General features: G+C 43.7%; 1 protein-coding gene across 1 annotated transcript in view; it reads right to left on the bottom strand.

The window, feature by feature from the left end:
- LOC311189031 (oxysterol-binding protein-related protein 1-like) overlaps positions 1-4,342 on the bottom strand; it is a gene marked incomplete at both ends in the record, with an annotated part of 49,478 nt that extends 45,136 nt beyond the window's left edge. Inside the window, one exon of the mRNA XM_084260615.1 lies at positions 4,222-4,342. Within this exon, the coding sequence (XP_084116741.1) occupies positions 4,222-4,342 (121 nt within the window). The remainder of the gene's footprint in view (positions 1-4,221) is intronic.
- Between the last annotated feature and the right edge of the window lie 16,153 nt (positions 4,343-20,495).

Raw genomic sequence — 20,495 nt, 5'->3', positions numbered from 1 at the left:
GGAGTAATGAGGCTAGAAGCTTCAATACTACTCACATCATCAGAATTACTACATCAGGGTGCAGTCTGAAAATGTTAGATACAAATCTACAAAATCTTTCTGAAAGGGGAGTTCATGCAGTCTTATGGAAAATAAAGCTTTCGTTTTCACGTAGTATCTTGTTCTTCAACAGGAGTAAGATGCTTCAGTTACTTTCATTCACCATGAAAATAGCACATTCAAGTAAACATTTCCTTTGTTTATCAAAAAGAGTTTGGTTTATCTGATTTTATACCCTGCAAACAAATGACAGGTAGGACAACCCATCTTCCAAACAGATGATTCAAACCAAAACAGGTAGAATGGCCTAATGTTAGGGGGGGTTGTTGTCATGTGCTCTTACTCAATTTTAACAGGTAGCCTTACTAAGCATCATGAGTAGAAGTCTCTGTGCCCTGCAGAACTTGTGTACTATCTAAAGGTGCAAGCCTCTGCAGGAATGGCAGGCGTAAATGGGAAACAGGAACAGAAATGACCATACAAAGGAAACTTAGAATTTATCCTTTTAAAAGCATTCTAAAGCATGTCCTGAAAGCTGATCTGTATGAATGAAATTAAAGAACTGTCCTTAAAAAGCAAGACATTGTAAGCATTGGTGATTAGCAACTTAACTCATGTTTGTTTCCAGTTGCAACACTCAATTGCATTAAGCAAAGCTGATCTGTGCTTTGGTTTTACTAAGCAGACGCGCAGCATTCCAAGCACCCCCTAAAAAGCTATCATTTTATATTTGGAAGCAAAATGGAAATGAGACATTAGAAATGGTTTTGAGTTACTGCCATCATTAAAATTTTCCTTGTCATATATCCCCAAGCACTGAAGTCTGGAACATGCATAACAAGTTTGCCCTGAGGTGACAAGCCACTAGCACAATGCAGGAGAAAGCTGCTGATCTTGCAAGTTCATCATTCTTCCTGCTCTCACGTTACAAATTAACATTAGAATATAGCTCACAGCTGTAATATTTCCCTATTTCTTGTAACTGTTTCCAGCTAACGTTTCTGCCCTCTGTCAGCTATGTCTTTGTTACTGGCTCTCTTCAACTTCTGCAGTTGTCCCAGCCACAAATCCAGCATCTTCCTTCTGCTTATCCCAGCCTGGCCGACAAAAGAGCTCCTGCTCTACACAACTGATGGGCTCGAGTACCACAGAAGATAAATGCTGTGTGGATCACTAATGCCGGGGCTAGATATGCTGCGCAATGCACTAAATGGACATCATAATTCATCCCCCAGTCTAGTAAGAAAGAAGGTTCTTTCAAGAATACAAAATAGGTCCAAGCTGCACTGAATTCAGGGTAATTAGCTCAAGGCAGTCATTAGTTACAGCACTGACAAGACAGTGCTGTAGCCAAGGAATTTGGTCACAGAAAAATCAGGAATCTGGCCAGATCTGTAGTTCATATAAAGTGCCAGAAGCCCTTGTTTTGTATCCACCCTGAAAGTTTGCATTTGTGATGTTAGCTGACCAGTTACTTCAAGTTCTTGAGGTGTTTGTTATTTCTCTTCAAGTGACCAAAAGTGTTTACACTTTTTATTATTATTTTAAACCAGGACATCATTACACTCAGGAGAATGCAAACATAACAAAGTAGAACACATACAACAAAAAAAAAAATACTTGCCCCTACCAAGTTCTTGGTTTTGATGCCAATTAGATGCAAGTCTGAGGGGTTACCATTTGTTTAGAGAATGGAGACAAACTAGGCAGTCACTTCCTGGTTGTGGTCTGTCAGGCTACTGGGCAGTCATTCAAATGTATATTTCAGCATAACATGCCACTGACCTTATTTTAGTTTTGTTATTTTGCAAAGTCCTAGATTCTCTATTTTCTTGTATTTAGGGAAAATAACCCAGCACAGCCCTAGAAAATACAACAGTTTTGGATGAAGCCCAGGTTTATTGCTGCTTAACGTGAACAACTTCTTGTGAAACAACCAGTGAACTGAGCAAATTGGAAAGGGAAGTTCACACTGTTTGGCTGGATTCTCATCAAGCAAGTCTTGCCTATCTGGAAGTGTTGACTGGCTAGAATCCAGTCACAACAGAAGCAGCAGGAGAAGCCTAGATTTAGTTTCCCTCCCTTCACTTTGTCTGAAATCAGGATGCTTGGAATAACTCTTGTCAGACTTCACACTTGTGAATCTAGAGCACAGCCTCAGATATAAGCTCACTCTTGGAAAGACAAGAAAGGTTTTAAAAGACTTTGAAGGTAGGCTTTGACATCCAGGCACATTAATATGTTGGACTTAACATCTCCCAAGGAAAGCTCTGGGGGAAGTTTATACTACCTCCAGCACAGCCTCCCATCTGCTCCAAAAGCACTTTATTCCAAGCCAGGGGTTATTGCCACATCAGATGCAAGTCCTGAAGGAACTGCTGCGACTGCTGCAGCACTGAAGACATTCCCCATAACCTTTCTAGGAATACCTGATTATCCAGAAGGTAATGACAGAAGGACAAGAGGCTGTGGGGAAGAGAAGGAAGACTGAGGGTTGCAAAAATTCACTTAGTCAACAGCCCGTGTTTTAGTTAATCACCATGTGGTTATGCAATTACTATCTGGTAGTACCTAACAGACAGGAGTTGTAGTGAGGCATAGTGGTTTTGCTAATGAGGAGGCAGAATGGCAGGAGGAAGTATACTGCAGAAGCTGTTCAGCCTGAATTTGTCTTAAACTATTTCCAATGGAGTAGTCTTTAAGAACAGAGTGCCTAAACAGTCTCTAAGGAATGACCATGTAGGAACAGAGATGAAGTTTCACACAGCCAGAACAGATGGCTCTACACACAATGTTATAAATATTTGCAAAGAACACACTTGCAAGTGTGGAGGACTTTAAGCTCTGTTTAACTCCCCTTTAAATTATGAACTTTCTCCATGAAGATGAAGTAGCAAGTGTTTGGGTTTTACACCTTGTTTTTTTCCTGAGATGAGCACATTAACTATATAGAAGACACAGACAGGCTGGTAGATCACTGGAACAGGTTACCCAGAGACGTAGTGGAGGTCCCATCCCTGGAAACACTGAAGGTCAGGCCTGATGGGGCTCTGTGCAACTGACCTAGTGACGGTGTCCCTGCTCACTGCAGGGGGATTGGACTAGATGATCTCCAAAGATCCATTCCAACCTCACATATTCTACAATTCTATGACATGGCTGAGTAGTCAATAAGGATGTAAGCAGACAATAAGGATGGGTAAACTGATGATGAAGAACTAGAATTGGGAAAGAGATAGAAGTAGTTCAGATAATAGGCTTCCCTGCTCTGTAGGGCAAGGTGTTCCCTCTGTCATAGCTGCAAGGAAGCATAGTTACTCTCTCCTTTCTCCCTCTGCAGCATGATCTTCTCAGTGCTGTTTAACAGTTAAATGCTGCAGAGATACCAGCTTGCATAGAAAGACTTTTTTTAAGCAACCAGAAACACTCTCATGTAAATAAAGAGAAATCAAAAGCTACTAAATGAAGAAACAGGACAGTCTACAATTGCTAGCAAGTTTGCAAATCCAGTCCCAGCCTGAAGTTTTAATACTCAGCAAGTTAATTAGCCATAACTATGTAACTATGGACGTGCAAGACTTTCATGTTGGCCAAAGACCCAGACATAGGTGACCGGAAGTTTTACTTTTCCCCCCGCCCAGTAACCCAGCATATTGCTATTGGTAAAAAGCACACACTCTTGCCAACTGTTCCTGCAAGTGGCAAGAGATGCAGCCACTTCTACTGCATGCTAATAAAATACAAGCCTATGAAAAAAATCCCAAAACACAACACACCTAGCAGAGAACAAATAAACGACCTAGTTTTCTCTGCAGTCTTGATGGAGGTCGTTTACCTCCCTGAACAATTCCCTGGCACCACAGTCTGTTTTGTTTAGTATTATAAAGCTCCAAATTTGGCTTAAAGATGAACACAAGCAAAAAGAGGTACTGATTCTTCATCTTGTTGACAATTCTGGCTTCCCCAAATTACTCTGCTGAGTGCATTACAACCATTTGTACCCTGCTTTTATGATCTCTCCCCTATGCAAGATGGCCTTAAGTCACAAGGTAAAAGCAGTTGTTTAAGTGTTTTTAATATTCTATTGAGTACTCCAAAGAAAGCAAGATTATACTATCAGCAACAGTTTCACTACATGGACTTCAACAGTGAGATTATCAACATCTGAGGAAGGCCACTAACCTTTACAGTTGATATCAAAGCTTATTTCTCCTTTGTCCATAGTATCCAACAGCTGTTTAACTTCTTCAGCATTTCCATTTCTAGCATCATGGAGAAGCTGCTGTTCTGCTTCAGTACTCATCTCTAAAAGACATGAAAGAACTGATTTTGTGATCTCTTATGCCACTTTAAGTTATGGTTTAATATTATGTCACTTCTGTCCCTTGTTTAATACTAACACCGGTATGAGAAAGGTAATTATTTCCTCTGTGGAACACATTTAACACAGAAGCTGTTTTGCAGAGTCCAGCACTCAGTCATGCCAGTAAGAGGCATTAAAATTCTTCAGAAAAAGCAGTTATACAATAAAATAGACTTGTTTTCTAGGTTCAAAGCGTGGCTTCGGAGTTGGAACTGTATGCTACAAGCAAGGCAAGCTTTGCAACAAGCATAACCAGTAAACAGTTGCTTTTTCCTTTATAAGCCTTTCACTTTCACCCCTTAAGGGTTCCAAAGACAACAGAGATGGGGGAGCACGCTTATTAGCCCACGTATTTCTTCAGAATTAATCAAGACTTATTTTGGCTGTCAGCTCCAGGGGAACTAAATCCTTGTTCACATGGAGGTCCCAGATAGCCATCAGTGAGGTGTGCTACTAGCTCTAACTTAGATACCTGATCCCTTCCAACCCTGACTTGGAGTCAGATAAAAACTTTGTAGATTTGATCTTATCTTTAAGAAAAACAGTAGTACAATATAAAGAACTTAACACATGACTATAAAACACCAAAAGACCATGCTACAACACACAATTTATTACTGCTAAAAACAGCAGCAAAAGAAGAGGTGGCCTAAGTTTACTGTCTCCAGTTTAGCATCTCCACCTGACACAGCAGGTTTACCAGAGCCTGCTGAATGGAGATCTCTGAAGTCAGTTAGTGACTGCAAAGAACATTAGTAGCCTCACACAGGCTATAGTCTTCCTATACTAGCAGAGGCTTCATCTGGTCCCACAAACTGTTCACACTCTGCTGCATTGGACAGGCTGCTTGATTGCACCTTACAGCTAAAATAGATGAAGGGAACTCTTTACTGTAGGATGAGAAGCCACTTAGCGTGAAAAGAGACAGCAAGAACACTTGGTAAGCAACAAGATGTCTGTAGTGGTGACAGATCTTGTAATAGTCAAGACTGATACAAAAGCCTAGGACAAGACACATTGTCAAAGCACTAATAATACAGAGGAGAGTTTTCCTGTACCATTTGCTAAACCAGCAAAGGGAGAGAACAAATCCATTTTCATAGAACTTGCCAGAGAGGCTAAACAAGCCCTTTTTAGTATGTTTCAGAAGAACAGACTGCAATCTACCACAGACACGGGATGCAAACTCCTTCAGCAGTGGTTAGAGAATACTCTCATTTGTGACTGCTTTTGAGTTCTGCCAGGGGTAAAAAATAATAAATCAATTAAAAAAACCCCCAGTGCTAGCCAATCCTTCAAGCCTCGAAGCTACCTTCTCCTTCAAACAGGAATACATCCACTTGTCTGAGGCAACACAGAACAGTTTGTTGTTACTGGGGCAGGTACAATTTCCCTCTGTGAATCAGTTCTGCCAGTGTCTCAAGAAAGATCAAAATTAAGCATGTTACTACTATATTATCAGTCTGTAATACTTTATCTGAAGCCAAGAGTCACGATCCACAACCAGATAAGCCTAATTTGGCAGAGGTTAAACCCCCCTGCATTCCAACTGACCTCAGATTGCTCTGTGTGGCTAGGGTAGCTAGGCTTAACTCCTGAGTGATGTCCAATTAGGTGTCTTATCACAACCAGGTCTTCGCAATTCTCAGGAACAGAATTAAGACTCAAAACAGAGTCAGGGTTCAAGTCACCTTATTTGGCCCACAACAAGCATGCAAGAGAAGGGGGGGAAGAAAGAGAGACGAGTGGAAAAGAGAGAGAGACAGAAATTGCAATATCTACCACCATAGAGCTACAGCATCCCATCAGTCCAATGTCTTCAGGTCTGATGTCAGAGCATTCTTCAATGTCTTCAGATCCAATGGGGGAACATTCTCCTGACGTCTTCAGGTCTGACATTGGAATGCTCCACCCCAGACGTACACACTAACGTGGCAGTTCTTGGTTATATTCATTAGGTTACCTTATTCATAACCTGCCCCCACTTCATATTAAAATGAATTCCAAGAGGTGATTTCTATAATATCCTCCCCACTGCACCTGAAAACTGCTGTCTGGTGGTGGCTGTTGAGGGTCATGGGGATGAAGACAGATGGCTTCTCTTCATCACCACAACTAACCTTCTGCTTTGCACAAACTCAGTTATCCCTTGACTCTGATCCAAACTACAAGTTCCATTTCAACAGGTTTTGTATACTTTTTCCTGACTCTTCAAAGACATGGGGGAGCTCGAAGTAGCTACAATGAAATGCTTTGCCTAAATTTATGACCAATTATGAGATAAGGAAGGAAGGAATTCATCGAACAGATAAGGAGTTTGTTAGACCGATTTCATCAAATCATTTTATTTTCATAGAGCACATAGTCCTTCAGTGCCTAACATTCAAAATATGGTGTTAGACTCAAACTTATGTTTCAGTTGATATTTCACAGAATCACAGAATCGTAGGGGTTGGAAGGGACCTTGAGAGATCATCGGGTCCAACCCCCCTGCCAAAGCAGCTCCCTAGCTCATATTGCACAGAGAGGCATCCAGACGAGACTTGAATATCTCCAGAGAAGGAGACTCCACCACCTCCCTGGGCAGCCTGTCCCAGGGCTCTGTCACCCTCACTGTGAAAAAGTTCTTCCGCATGTTGGTGCGGAATTTCCTGTGCTCCAGCTTACAGCCATCGCCCCTAGTCCTGTCCCCACAGACCACTGAAAAGGGGCTGGCCAATTCCCCCTGCATCCCATGTCTAAGATATTTATAAACACTAATTAGGTCCCCCCTAAGTCGTCTTTTCTCAAGACTAAACAGTCCCAGTTCACTCAGCCTTTCCTCATAGGGGAGATGCTCCAGGCCCCTAATCATCTTTGTAGCCCTTCTCTGGACTCTCTCCAGGAGGTCCCTGTCTTTTTTATACCAGGGAGCCCAGAACTGGACACAGTACTCCAGGTGGGGCCTGACCAAGGCAGAGTAGTCCAGGGTTCACTTTAAATTACTAAAAACGAGCTGTTCAAACAAGACATTTTTTATGCAAGGTCATCCCCTGACATACTCACTGTGGCACTTCAAACTATCTTGTTAGCACGTTTTCCTTAACCCTTTACAAGCATCTTATTAGCAAGTCCCTTTTATCACAAAATAGCAGTAATAGCAGGAGGTGCAATATTTCAGCAACGTAGAGACATACATCTGCTGATACAGGCATCCATTGAGGGACACAGTCCTTCACACCAAGTGATATTGTTTTGGGGGATCATATGGACAAAAGCTAAGAGGGGATAGTTATAGCTCATTTTGGTGGCTTACCCATCAGGGACAAGGAGGGGGGAAAAAAAATAAGCAAAGCTCACCCTTCATTTTCACCCCCTCCCACACAGTATTTATTTAGCAATCTTTGAGATGTCTCAGATGACAGAAATACACCCTTATCATTACCCTGTATCATTTGTCAACATCCCCCGCACACAGCAGGTACAAATAACAACATGCTTTCAACACATCAGGAACCTGCAGTTTGCATTTGATACTGATGAGAAGGAAGAAAAGGCTGCTTGGGAAGGGAACTGAGAAGCTGATCCAAATGCACAACTCTTGTATGCAGCAAGGCCCGTTAGGTGTACAAGCACCATCTTAAACAGCTTAAGACACACAGAAAACCGAATCCCTAAGGTTACTGGCCTGAATTTTCTCTCCCCAAGCAGTCATTAGATTAAAATCACCCATTTTCTTTGTACTCTTAAAGCACAGATTAGCATCAAACCTACGTGCATAATAGCAAGGCTAAGAAAGATCTGTCTGCTTCACTGGCTTATCCCCCAATGATTTTGCGTTTAGGCCAAGCCTCCAATTTCAAATACACTTTGTAAGCTTGAAGCGTGCAATGATGCAGAAGAACGACTGCCCAGCTATTAGTCATCGTTAGAAGGATCATTCGCATGACAGTGTTCCTACAATTGGAGCTGGAAAGTGAATCTGTGTGCAGTTACTAATCAGACAACCAAAACACAACCTGAAGTTTTAGCTAACAAGCTAAATGAACTGCCCAAATAAAGCTGGCAGCAAAGGGGCTCTTAACAGAACATAGCATAATCTTGAAAATACTGTTTTCAGCAACAGAATTTTTCTGTGCAACACAGACAAGCAACTACCAACAGAGTTTTGAGGCTTGAGTATGGAAATAAATCAATACACAAGCACTCAAACACTATGTGCATATCAATGTACTTCTTACACCTGCCCTGCCTTGCTGACAGGAGTTAATTTGATCCCATGACCCATCAGCAAAGAAGCTCCAAAATCCCTACCAGACAGTTCTGAGGTACCAAGCCAGACCATTAGTACTGAGAGAAAACCTTAATAGTTCAGTTTTATTAGTCAGGAGATATTACTAGTAATTTAATCTATATGAGTAGTGCTGTCTATAAGCAAAGTTACTAGCAGCTTACAGGGTAGACATCTGTACAGTCAGTGATGTCACGATCATCACTTTATTCCATTGTCCTGGTTTTGGCTGAGAATTTTCTCCCTAGCAGCTGGTACACTGTTTTGGATTTAGGATGAGAATAATGTTGATAGTACATGGATGTTTTTAGTTGTTGCCAAGCCGTCAAGGCCTTTTCAGTTCTCATGCTGGCCTGCCAACGAGAAGGTGGGGGCACTCAATAAGCTGGGAATAGATACAGCCAGGACAGCTAACCTAGACTGGCTAAAGGGATGTTTCATACCATATGATGTTGTAGTCCATATACTACTGGGGTTGGTCAGGAGGCAGGGCAGCTCGGAAAGCAATGAGCATCAACTGCACATGGTGAGAAATTATGTTGTTCATCACATTTGTATATTCTTTTAACATTATTTACTTCCTTTCCTGTCCTGGTAAACTGTCTTTACCCTGACCCACAAGTTTTATCTTTTTGTTTCTCCAGTTCTCTCCCCCATCACATGGGGGGAGGCAGGGAAGGAGGATTGAGCAAATGGCTGTGTGGTTGTCTTAGCTGCCTGCTCAGTTAAACCACACCACCATTAATCAGCTGATATAGGTTAAACAGCCTTTCACAGCTCATCTTTATGTCTTGTGCTATTGAAAGCTTGTATGCTGACTTTATAGTCACTGGTTTACCATAAGAAAATGATGCAAGAACACCACAGCCAAGATGTGACTTCTGTTGAATTAATCAGGACTACTGGAGCAGTACTCCACTGCTAATTGAATCTTATCCTTTAAGAAGGTATAAAGAATAGCTTTGAGACACTCCACTTTTATCTTCTTCTGAGACCTACGCCAGAGTGATCTCAAGCTATTACTGCATCTGTCTTCACACAGGAGTTGTCTCCAACATAGGGTAGAGGTTACCATTCTTGCCTCCATGCCTGCTTAAGGGAGTTTTGGAGAAGCTGTAACCACAAAAGGCCACCTAGCTACCAATATACAAACCACCAACTTTACCCAACTGCTAGTTAGTACAGTTCAAGCAAAACCAAGTTGTTGGGTTTTTTTTTCTTCACAAAGCAGTCTATGAAGACATAAAGCACCATCCCCAACCAAAGGGTAGCATTACTGAGAAGACAACATGCCTTTGTTTTGTTTCTTCTCTGGCTGAGACCTCCTGTCCTGTACACAACCCAGAACAGCAACACCTGCTAAGCAGAACAGGGCTAGTTTTCACTCTGCTGCAGCTCGACAAGCAGCAGGAGCAGTACTGTCATTGCCCAACTGAACATTAAGGCTCTGAGTCTGCAGCTACTGGTTGCATATGAAGCCTTCTATTTGTGACAAAACAGCAAGGGTGGAAAAATACACAGCACTGTTTAGTATTTCAAGATATCTCCCTCTAGCAATGAAAACTAGATTCCTATAGGAAAGTATGATATTTGCTTAGGAAGATTTCTTGCATGTCCCAGCACGCACACACTATGAAGTGATGCTTGTAAAGGAAGAGAACAAACTGCACAAACAGACAGAACCCGTCCACAAACCCACACAACACACTGCACTGACAGGAATCGCTCCAGTAAGGAGGAGCTGCAGTACTAGAAGCACTACTGATGTTATCTAAAAGTAGTTACTTTCATCTTCAGTTAAAGGGTTCTAGAAGTTAAGGTTGAACACGCTCCTGCGAGTGCCTCACGGTACTTCTTGTGAAAGCTCTACCTACCTGAAATCAAGCTACTGTCCGCTCAGCAGCGATCAACACAAACGCAATCACTCAGTATCCGTTCAGCACCATTGTCAAGGTAATGGCTATTTAAACTAATCCTCATTCTTAAGCCTCTCTTAGCTGTTTTCTGCACATAGCTTAGTTCTGTAACGCCAAGGACTTTCTTTCAGCCCAGGAGCTCCGCATACGCTTACTACAGCTTGTACGAGATCTCACCGGGTCCGCAGGCAAGTGAGGAGGAACTTCGGCAGAAGCGCTGGCGCTCTGGGTGCGCGCCCGGGATCGAGCAGCTCTTCCACCACCGGCAATCAAACGCGTTTAACAACGCAACAGGCTCACGCGTCACAGCGAATGCACCTCTTGCCTGTGGGAGAGGTGCGCTCAGACCACCGCACCTGGAGGCGCCGGCCAACCGCCCGCAGCTCCGGGGCACTTACGGGGAGAAGGGAGTAAGAGCCGCCCACGCCCCTTCCCGAAGGCCAGAGCCCCCTCGGCTCCTCAGCCTCCTTACTTCAAGACGCCCGCCCGCCTTCCCTTCCCCCGCGCGCGGCGGGCAGCGCGCCGGGTCACGCCGCCAGAGGCTCTGAAGGGGCAGAGGCAGCGACACCCCCACGCCCAGACACGCAGGAGGCGGCGCCTGAGGCGGCCAGGGAACCGGGGTCCCCCGGGGGCGTAGCCCGGCGGGGACGCGTTCCCCCTCACGCAGCGCCGGCCCCGCAGGCCTGCCCGGCCCAGTCCGCCCCGGCAGCCGCGCCGCGCCCCTCGCAGGCGGCTCTAACTGAACTCGATAGCCCCTCGCCGCGGGTATGGGCGGGCAGCGCCGGCTCGGCAGCAGCCGACGGAGGAGAAACGAGCAAGAGACATAATAACGGCAGCGACAGAAGCAAACGCCGCAGCGGGAGGGATGAGCCTTCCCGCCGCTCCCGCGCGGCCCCTGCGCGCCGCGGAAGGAAACGCGCCCGGGGCAGAGGGGCCGGGCCGAGCCCGCCGCCTGACTCGCTTCGCTTCGCCTCACCGGTCCGCGCAGCTCCTGCGGCCGCTGCCCGCCCCGCGCGCGGCACTCGCGCGCCGCGCCTCCCCCCGCCTGGTGTTATACGCACCGGCTCCGCACGTGACCAGCGGCGGCGCCTCGGAAGCGCGTGCCCCCCCCCCCCTCCGCCGCCGCACAGGGTGGGCCCTGCGGGGCTCCCGGGCGGGGGGTAAGGCTCCGGACCCTGGGAGCGTCAAGCAGGCTCGAAGCAGGCAGTGGGGGGTAGTAAGTTCCGCAGGCGTGGGGCCGCTCCGGGGGGAGGACCAGGCTCGCCGTCAGCCCGCTGGGGACTGCCCGAAGAGCCGAGACAGGGCCCCGCGGTGGACCCCGCGCCCGGCCGCTCTGTGAGAGAAACGAGCCTGCACCGCGCACGGCCCGCGGCGACCGCCCTTCCCCCGCAGGGACAGCGACGCCCGTGCGACAGCTGCGGATGAGGCTGCCCAGTTCTCACTCGGGTCTGCCCGCTTCCGCGACGCCCGAGCTGCTGGCCACGCTGACTTGGCTCCGTCTCTGCCCCGAGAGCAGCCCGGGCCGCGCCCCCGCTGCGGGGAGCTGCGGAATGGCGCTGACAGAAACGTGGAGGACTTGGACAAAACGGCCTCCGGAGACACCGGGAAGAGTACAAGAACGACGTCCCAGCAGAGGGTAGGAAGCGCCCTCTTGGACTTACTCCAGCCGTGCGTGTAAACAGGGCAGGAAACTGTGAATACACCGCTGTTCCTAAGGACAGCATAGTGAAAGCAAGCGAAGAGTGAGAGTTCTGGTACTCCTGGGGACAAAGAGGGAAGCGCGCCCTCAGTGCGAGGCCCTTCAGTACACCCTGCTTTCCCACCTGTCCATCCTGCCCTTATTTATTCTCCATTATGGTTTCCACCTGAAGCCAACAGCCAGCACCTTGGGTTCCTTGTCTTCAGTACCACAGAGGGTTTTTTGCATTTTGAATGCTCCCACCGCACCTTTGAAATCCAGCAGGAATTTCCTAAGGAAAATTGTGGTGTTGAGACATGACTGAGACTGTGTCATAGGCAGGAGGAGTGCTGAACAGGCAAGGCAAGAGCCACAGGTGCCTTGAGAAACTAATCTCAAAAGATTAGGATGAAGCTTCTGTTCCAGAAGTGGGCAAGCTTAAACCTGAGCCATTCTTGTGAAACTCTTGGGACATAAATAATAAGGCATGCTTCAATTTTATTCTATATAGCTACGATTATTTTTTTAATGTTTTTAAGAATGAACTACCAAAACAATAAAGTAAACAATTCCATACCTGGAAAGTTGGTTAAGAAACTCTAAGACTCAGTTTGGGAAGGGTTTAAATAGCAGGCATTTTTTGCAGTGCTGGATGTACAGGGGATAGTTCCACCTATCATGCATACCATAAGTCACAAGAGCAGAAATTATCTTTCTAGCATTCACACATTCATTAGAATTCTTGGAATAGCCATACTTATTTTGTGGAATTATAATATTTGCATCTTCACTACACGTGCTTTTTAAGTCTGAGGGTCTTCAGTGGACCTTTGGGGTCTCTGGAACCCTCTGGTGGTCCTCTCCTTGGTGTCCTTTAGTTGAACTCTTCCTTGAAGCACATGCAGTGTGGGTTAATCCATGTGGATTGTTTCTTCTTCTACAGTTACATGGTTTTGGCTGGTTCTAATCACAAAGCTCAAGGTTTCATAGGTCTCATCTGTTTGTTTTTCTCATCATGAAGTTTCAAAGTTGCTCAAGCAAGCACAACAGAACTGCTATCAAAGGCATAGCGGAATCTCTCAGCCTTTGTCCAAGGTATCAAGTCCCCCCTTTTTTCGAGACTTTGGACTCATAAATCCAAAGTCTCAATACCTAAATTTGGCTCTCATAATTGAGAGCAATAGCTACAGCACTGAATCATAGTACCAACTATACAGCACAGAATTATTATAATAACAAGTTACCAAATTGGACTTAAAGAACTATGATGTAGGCTTGTTCCACATTTCTTTAAATCCCCAGGACAAACTGTCCTCAGTGACTTCATGTAAATCATTAGCCTGTTCCCAAATTTCCTTTAAGTCTGTGGCAATTCTTCCTCTTTGGTTTCTATACATGCAACAGCTTGTATTTATAACTGTGCAAACCCCTCCTGGGGAGGCCGGTAGTACAACAAGGACCATTGTGTTGTGTAAAACTGTTTGCAGTAGGTTGGACACTGCAATTTGTAAGGCTTTTATTTCATCCATGGTTTTACTTTCAATTCTCTCAGTTATTGCAGTTATGTCCATGATTGTCTTTTCTACTTTACTCACTCCAAGCCACAGAAGAAACCATCTAACAAAGCTGTGAAGTTTTGTGGTTCTGATCTGCCACAGCATTGTGAACTCTTTTGGTCTGCTCAATAAGGGCCTGACAAAAGATGACTTAAAATACCAGTGTTAAAATGACAAAGTAATACAGATAACAAGTAAACCTTATATCCCTTTGGATGCTGTGAACCTCACACTCCTGCAGCATCGGACTGACCCTGGGTGGATTTTTCCCACAGCACACTGCACAGATCCCATCTGTGAGGGAAGCTCTTCCTTTGGTCATTGGGGATACTTTAATTTTCCTACAAGAAACCATCTAATCATAAAGTATGTTCAGAGGAGAACTTGCTGCACTTGCAGACAAAGGCAAGGGCACAACGCTGATGTAATTGCCTACACCAAGCAGGAGCTGCCCGCAGGCTCTGCTGCTGCAAGGAGCTGGTGTGGTTTGCCTTGCAGCCAAGGGATTTGTGCTCCTCAGCACCGACCTGTGCCCGTTGGAGTTAGTGACTGTGGATCCCTGATTCCTGGATGGACAGAGGTCGCTACACTGCCCCTGCTTACAGAGTCTTCAAGGAACATCTGCTTTTCCCCCCAGATGTTTTGCCTCCTTGCACATCCTAGAGTAATAGTTTTGGACTTTGAGATGTGGATATAAAACCCATGTTGCTGATACTAAGGGTTTTTTTCTGGTGTGAGCATGTTTATATTGTTTTTTAAGTCTATTTTCAGATAACCTGCTGAAATTAGTGATGTACAAAACATGAAACACTTCTCATGTTAGGGCTGAATGCAATGGCAAACAGCCTTCCACAGAACTCACTGACCTGTTTTGTCACTGGTTTTCATAGCATAGTATATTTTATATCATGCCATATTCTGGTATGGGGCAACCTGACTGCAGAACTGGAGGCTGTAAGGCCACAGCACTTCCTGAGGGGAAATTTATTTAAGGAGGAAGCTTCTGCTGCTCGTAGGGCATAATCATCTAGTTGAATTCATTGCTGCCAGCAATCAAGCCCTCTGACTGGAAGTTTTTCAACTGGGAATTTTGAAATAATTCCACTCTTCATTGCTATTACTCAAAAAAAAAAAAAGCCAACAACCAAACACACTGTTGTTGATGTCATCACTAGCAACTATACAAGCGAAGATGCTGATCATCTCTCATTTTGCAGCTGAGAAAAGACAAGCAGCACCTCTCTGCACTCCTTTGTGCCTTTGCACAGTTGACCTAGGTTGCTAGTGGTTTATCCAGGACTGAACTAAGGAAAACACTTTTGGAAAACATTTCAGAATTGAAAAAGGATCAGAATTACTGAGCATTTATATTGCTACCTCCTATGAAACTTCATAGCTGTGATGCTTTATCTGATATAGCATCAGTTCTGTAAAGAGCTGCTATTTGTTTTCCTCCTCTTCAGAGTAAGTCATACTGGTCAAATTTGAGATCCACAACTTAAGAAGGGAGTGTACAGATGGGAATGATTGGTGAAGCAATAAATGATACATGCCAGGTTGCATGTATGCTTTCATACAGTAAAATGTTTAATGAGTCTTCATTAACTGACAAAGTCATTGGGCAGAAACTGAATATTTGTTCCCTAGCAGCTTGCATGCAGCCCTTGTACACTGTTTGAAAACATTATTCCTCATTTCTGTCCAGAAAGCAGTACAGCAAGCACAGGCACTTGTCGTATTTCCATACTGATTTTACTTACTAGGCAGGCAAGAGACAGACACAGGGGAATTAACTAATGTGCTGACACCCTCAGGCATGATTCCTGTGGATCCTCCCCCTGGATTACCAAGAGCAACTCCCAGTGAGTGATAAAAGTAAATTCTCCTATTGTACTGACCTGCTTGCAACATGAATTTTTACAGATGTGACTCAGTTGCTGATACTTATTTCATACTTTGCAGGAAATAGCCATAGAGCGTGATTAATTTGTGAATTGTGACAGCCAGATTTAACAGCTGCAATAAAGAATCCTTTTGCTGCATGAAGCAGCACAGAACCCAGTTTGGGCAGCTTCTGGAGACATCCTCCATCAGAAATAAAATCCTATAACATATGAGTTCATTTTAACACACCTTTTTTATCTGCATGTAGGTATGGCAGGAGAAAATGAAAGAATTCACTGATCCTTCTGCCAGGAGGCTCCTAAAGCCTGCAAGCAGTTATTACTTCAGAGAAAAGCTTTTTGTTTTCTGTAGTTCTACAGAAGGCACTGTTAGAGCCAGCACACAACTGGGTCGTGGCTACAAGAGGAGACATGTTCTTAACCAAGGTGTAAGTCACTTACCTGTACATGTAGTTCTTCTTAATCTTACCAAATATGTAGTCTTAGGCCAAGGTTTAGGCTTACTTAATGCACTTTTTTGTTCATCCAACTGGACCAGTTTGGTTTGGTTTTAGTTTCAAAACAATAAAATAGAGCCCTTCTATCTACAAGCCTTATAGCTACTGTAAGTCAGTTTAGATTGCAGTCTAGCAGAACACATCATTGTGAAGCTGCAGTGAGCAGAACTACTTTGTGCTTAAATGTATTTATCAGATGCCCCAGATTGAGATTTATATTGGATGTAGAGTAGAATGGGAATATTAGAAAATTGTGGCTTGTTGCTAAGTTCCTATAGCAAAATGCTCTCACTGAGCTATTAATAAGATAAGGCTGCAGTGTTGGCAGACCCTCAATAGAAGAAAATCCTGCTCAAAAGCAGAATACAAACCTGATGGCATTAACTGGTAGCACACAACATGAAATTGTTCTTATTTTCTCTTTTTTTAGAAAAGAGAAGCTGCAAATACACCACCCTGCTTGAACTGTTACAGCAAAATCCAGCAGGGTTATTGATATTTTACTCCAGTGCTTTGGTACAGCGGCTCAGCACCACAGGCTGCTCCCAGAGGAGAAGCAGACAGAGCCTTCCCGGGTTGGGATAAGGGCAGTTTACTGACAAAAGCACCGCGAAAGGGGAGCAGTAACAGCCGATTACACTCATACCATGTGATAACACAGTTACCTTACTGACTCGACGATTACAGAGCGCTGCACGATGCGAAGACCGATCCAACAGCCCTCTAACTGCCCTGGAGCCACCCAGCAGCTATGCCCCTCCCTGACCAGCCCCTTTTGTGGGGGAGTGATGTCAGGTGGTGTGGGAGCAGCCCGGGCTAAGGCAGCTCACCTGTGCTGACTCAGCTCACCTGGGCTGGCTGCTTGGGGAGGTTAATTATGGCCTGGCCAGAACCAGGACATTGAGTTGTTGTTCTCTATTTTACCAATCCTGATTTATCCTTCTGTGTTTACATAATGTGGCCCCATCAAAGTTAACAGTCAAAATCCCATCAGCTCCAGTGAAGCTAAGGTATCATGATGTATCTTTGCATGTGATTCCGAGTCACAAATCAGGCTTCTTCACTGACATCAATTGCAGCACTTTATTCCTCATCAGCATTTACTTTGTCCTGTCAAACTCTATATACTGTCTTCCTCCACTTTCCTGGCATCCTTTATGTAACACCTGGGTGTATTATGCAAATGTAAAATTTATGACGTTTGGATCATGAAGTTAAAAAACGACTACTGAAAATAAAAGACTTTGTAACAACGCTCACATGAGCTGGAGCATGGAGAATGACTAGTGTTCAGCTAGTGCCCTTTTCTTTACAGCAACACAAAAATGTGGCTATTTACTGCCCCCCTCTGGATAGATTTGGTAGTAGAATATGAGCAGTCACATTTAATTAAATAAAGCAATTCTGATTTTTTAAAAAATAACTTTTTCTTTCCAAATCATTGATAACTTTTGCATGCAGTACATTTAAATAACATTCTTATTTATGCTTTCTGTGTAAACATTGCTTCCTTAACTATTTAGTTTTTGTGCTCTGGGATTAGATTCTGGTTCCAGAAAGGCATCAGTAATTATCCAGGGTATTATCTTGCCGTAACAAGACAGAAAAAAAGAATTTTAATTCCCTGTAGAAATTTCCTGACCTTCAGAATCTTCTTTTGCTTAATTTATTTGATTTGAGCTTTAAGTGTTTTCATTTGCTATCTCTAGTTCACAAAGACAGAACTGATGGACCAAAGGTTAGATTTAGTAACTGTTTAAAATATCAAAGTTCACGCATTGCTGTGAAGAATGCCAGTTTGGGAGACTCCTCACTAGTAAGAACAGTGAAGTTTGGTTCTGTACTAAATATGTACTCAAATATTTCAGTAAACTCTACTATGCTGGTATCCCAAGTGTGAAAGCTGTGGCAATGTATTTCAGACCCTGCTTAAACAAAATGTTTGAGACACAAAGAAGCTGTCTATCTGATAAATACTCCTACGCAAGGGCAGGTTGCTAAACCTCTTCCTATCAATGCTTTTATTTGGATTATAGACACCAGCAGTCATTGAAAAACTCAGTTACAACCTAAGTTATTTAATAACAAATATTGTGCGTAGTCACGTGAACTCATTTGTTCAGCTAAGTCAAAGCAGCAACTTCAAATGCACAAGCACTGTCTAGAGGTGCTATTGGCAAGTTAAGTAATGCCTTGTAGTGTCATAGTTCTCTCCTTAAATTTATAGGGCAAATTAGTATTAGGACAAACAAATGCAGCACCATCTTTTCTAAATCTTTATAGAGTAAGTGTTTCTGTTATGTTTTGGTCAGAAGGAAATTGTTTAAAAAACGTCTTTGTCTTTTTAATGTAAGTGGAATATGTGACTTTGCCTGATAAAATGTGTGGGGTTTTTCATACCCTGAGACTGGGTGTATTCTTTTCATTATTGTTTCAAAAATAATGAAATTGATTGGGTCCATGACACTGAAGACAAGCCTCACTAGTCTTGGAAAAAAATATGTTTCCAGTTATCAAATATGGAACAAATTTAGGTATTTATAATCTCACAACTGGTAAGAGTTATATTTAGCTCTGCTGGTACTCAAACAACATCATGGTAGAACTAATTTTATTTTTTCCTATTAACTACAAATATTTGGTAAACTACAAATTTATTTTTTTTAATTTCCATCCCTGAAATCTGAATATGGGATTTAAGAATTTTGGCACAGATAGCATTAATAGCATTGTTCATTAAGTTCTGATATGCATGTAAAAATATGCATATTCTTAAACAGTTTCAAATTCTAATTAATTAAAATTTAGGAGCCAAAACAGAAGTATGAAAACTAAATATTTTCTTGACTCCAGGTCTAAATGTGGAGCCAAACGTTGCCTTATCATCCTTGCCATCTTTTTTGCCCTCAAGGTAGGGTTGTTTTAAATAGTGGTAATCTAAGTTCCAGTAGAACTATAAGCCAAATAATTTGTTCACATAGCCAGTGATACCTTAGAGAGGTTCTTAAATGACTTTTCCCATAACACCATCAATAGGAATTCCCTAACTTCTCTTGGACCTTCCAGTGATGATGACACCTTACTGCTTAGTTTTTCCTGGTAATTTCTTGAATCTTCCTTTTTGCACTGGGAGGTAACATGTCACTTCATCAGCACATAGTACTGTGCCCATCTTTGCAACAGCCTTTGTGTCAATAAGGATGATTATCCCCTCCATGTCCGGATGACTGACCTCATTGCTGATGAATTTTCTGTACCATCGGGTTTGAATCCCTCAAACAACAACATTAGATCTTTGTGCTTCACATCTTTTCTACATCTGAGAGGCATAGAAATGTAGTCTCTGCAGCAATCTGTAGCACATTAAGGTACCTTAAAATAAGGTTTGTGATAGATTTCGTTGCTTCAATCCAGACACTAGTTAGTGCACATCCTTCTTGAGGTGTCTAAAATTGGACACAGAGTTCCAGCTGGGGCTTTAGCAGTTCTGTACAAAGCAGGATTACCTAATTTGTCTGCCCCGGTTCTAGCGAGGCCTTCCCCAAGGAGCCAGGTGAGCTGAGCCAGCCCAGGGTGTTTTCCACAACATGTGACATCACACCCCAATAAAAGGGGCTGGCTGGAGAAGGGTGGGCCAGCATGGCTCAGGGATAGTTCAGGTGGGGTCACTGCTCCATGTTAACACCTTGTACCAGTTGCTAAGGTGCTCAGTGTTATCACCAGCTGTGTGTATTCTGCCATGGGAGCTCAGTTTCCCCTCTGGTGGGGTGAGCGAGTGAGCAGCCCATGGTGCTCAGCAGCTGCCTGGGGCTGAACCACGAGAGTGCCTTACCTCACCTCACATGTGTTTGGCCATCCTGGCATGACAGTTCTCCTTTAAGCAAAAACCCATCACTGTTGGCAAACGCTTAGCTTGGGATTCACTGTAACTTCCAAATAATTTCTGTGGAACTGTTGATCTCTGCTCATTGCATCCTGGTGGGTATTTTTTGCTGGTTTGGTTTTCTGGGTTTTTTTTTGAGAAGGCGTGACCTGTTTCCCACAATCCTTCTGAACTCTAATCCCATTCTCTGCATCAGGTACAGATTCTCCCAGCTTTTTGAGACAGGAGAAAACAAAGCTTATATTGAATTCTTCACATCTAAGTCATTATAAAAACACGTCGAAAGAATACATACCAACTGCAAACGGCACAAAGGCGGTACCCATGCTTTAGCACTCAGAGTGAGATCTTTACTGAGCAGTGATGTCTTTTAAATGAGATACATAAAA

Source organism: Gallinula chloropus, assembly GCF_964237585.1.
Source record: "Gallinula chloropus genome assembly, chromosome: 2".
Taxonomy (NCBI): Eukaryota; Metazoa; Chordata; class Aves; order Gruiformes; family Rallidae; genus Gallinula; species Gallinula chloropus.
The sequence above is the reverse complement of the archived record's forward strand: the minus strand, read 5'-3'. Positions and strand labels throughout refer to the sequence as shown.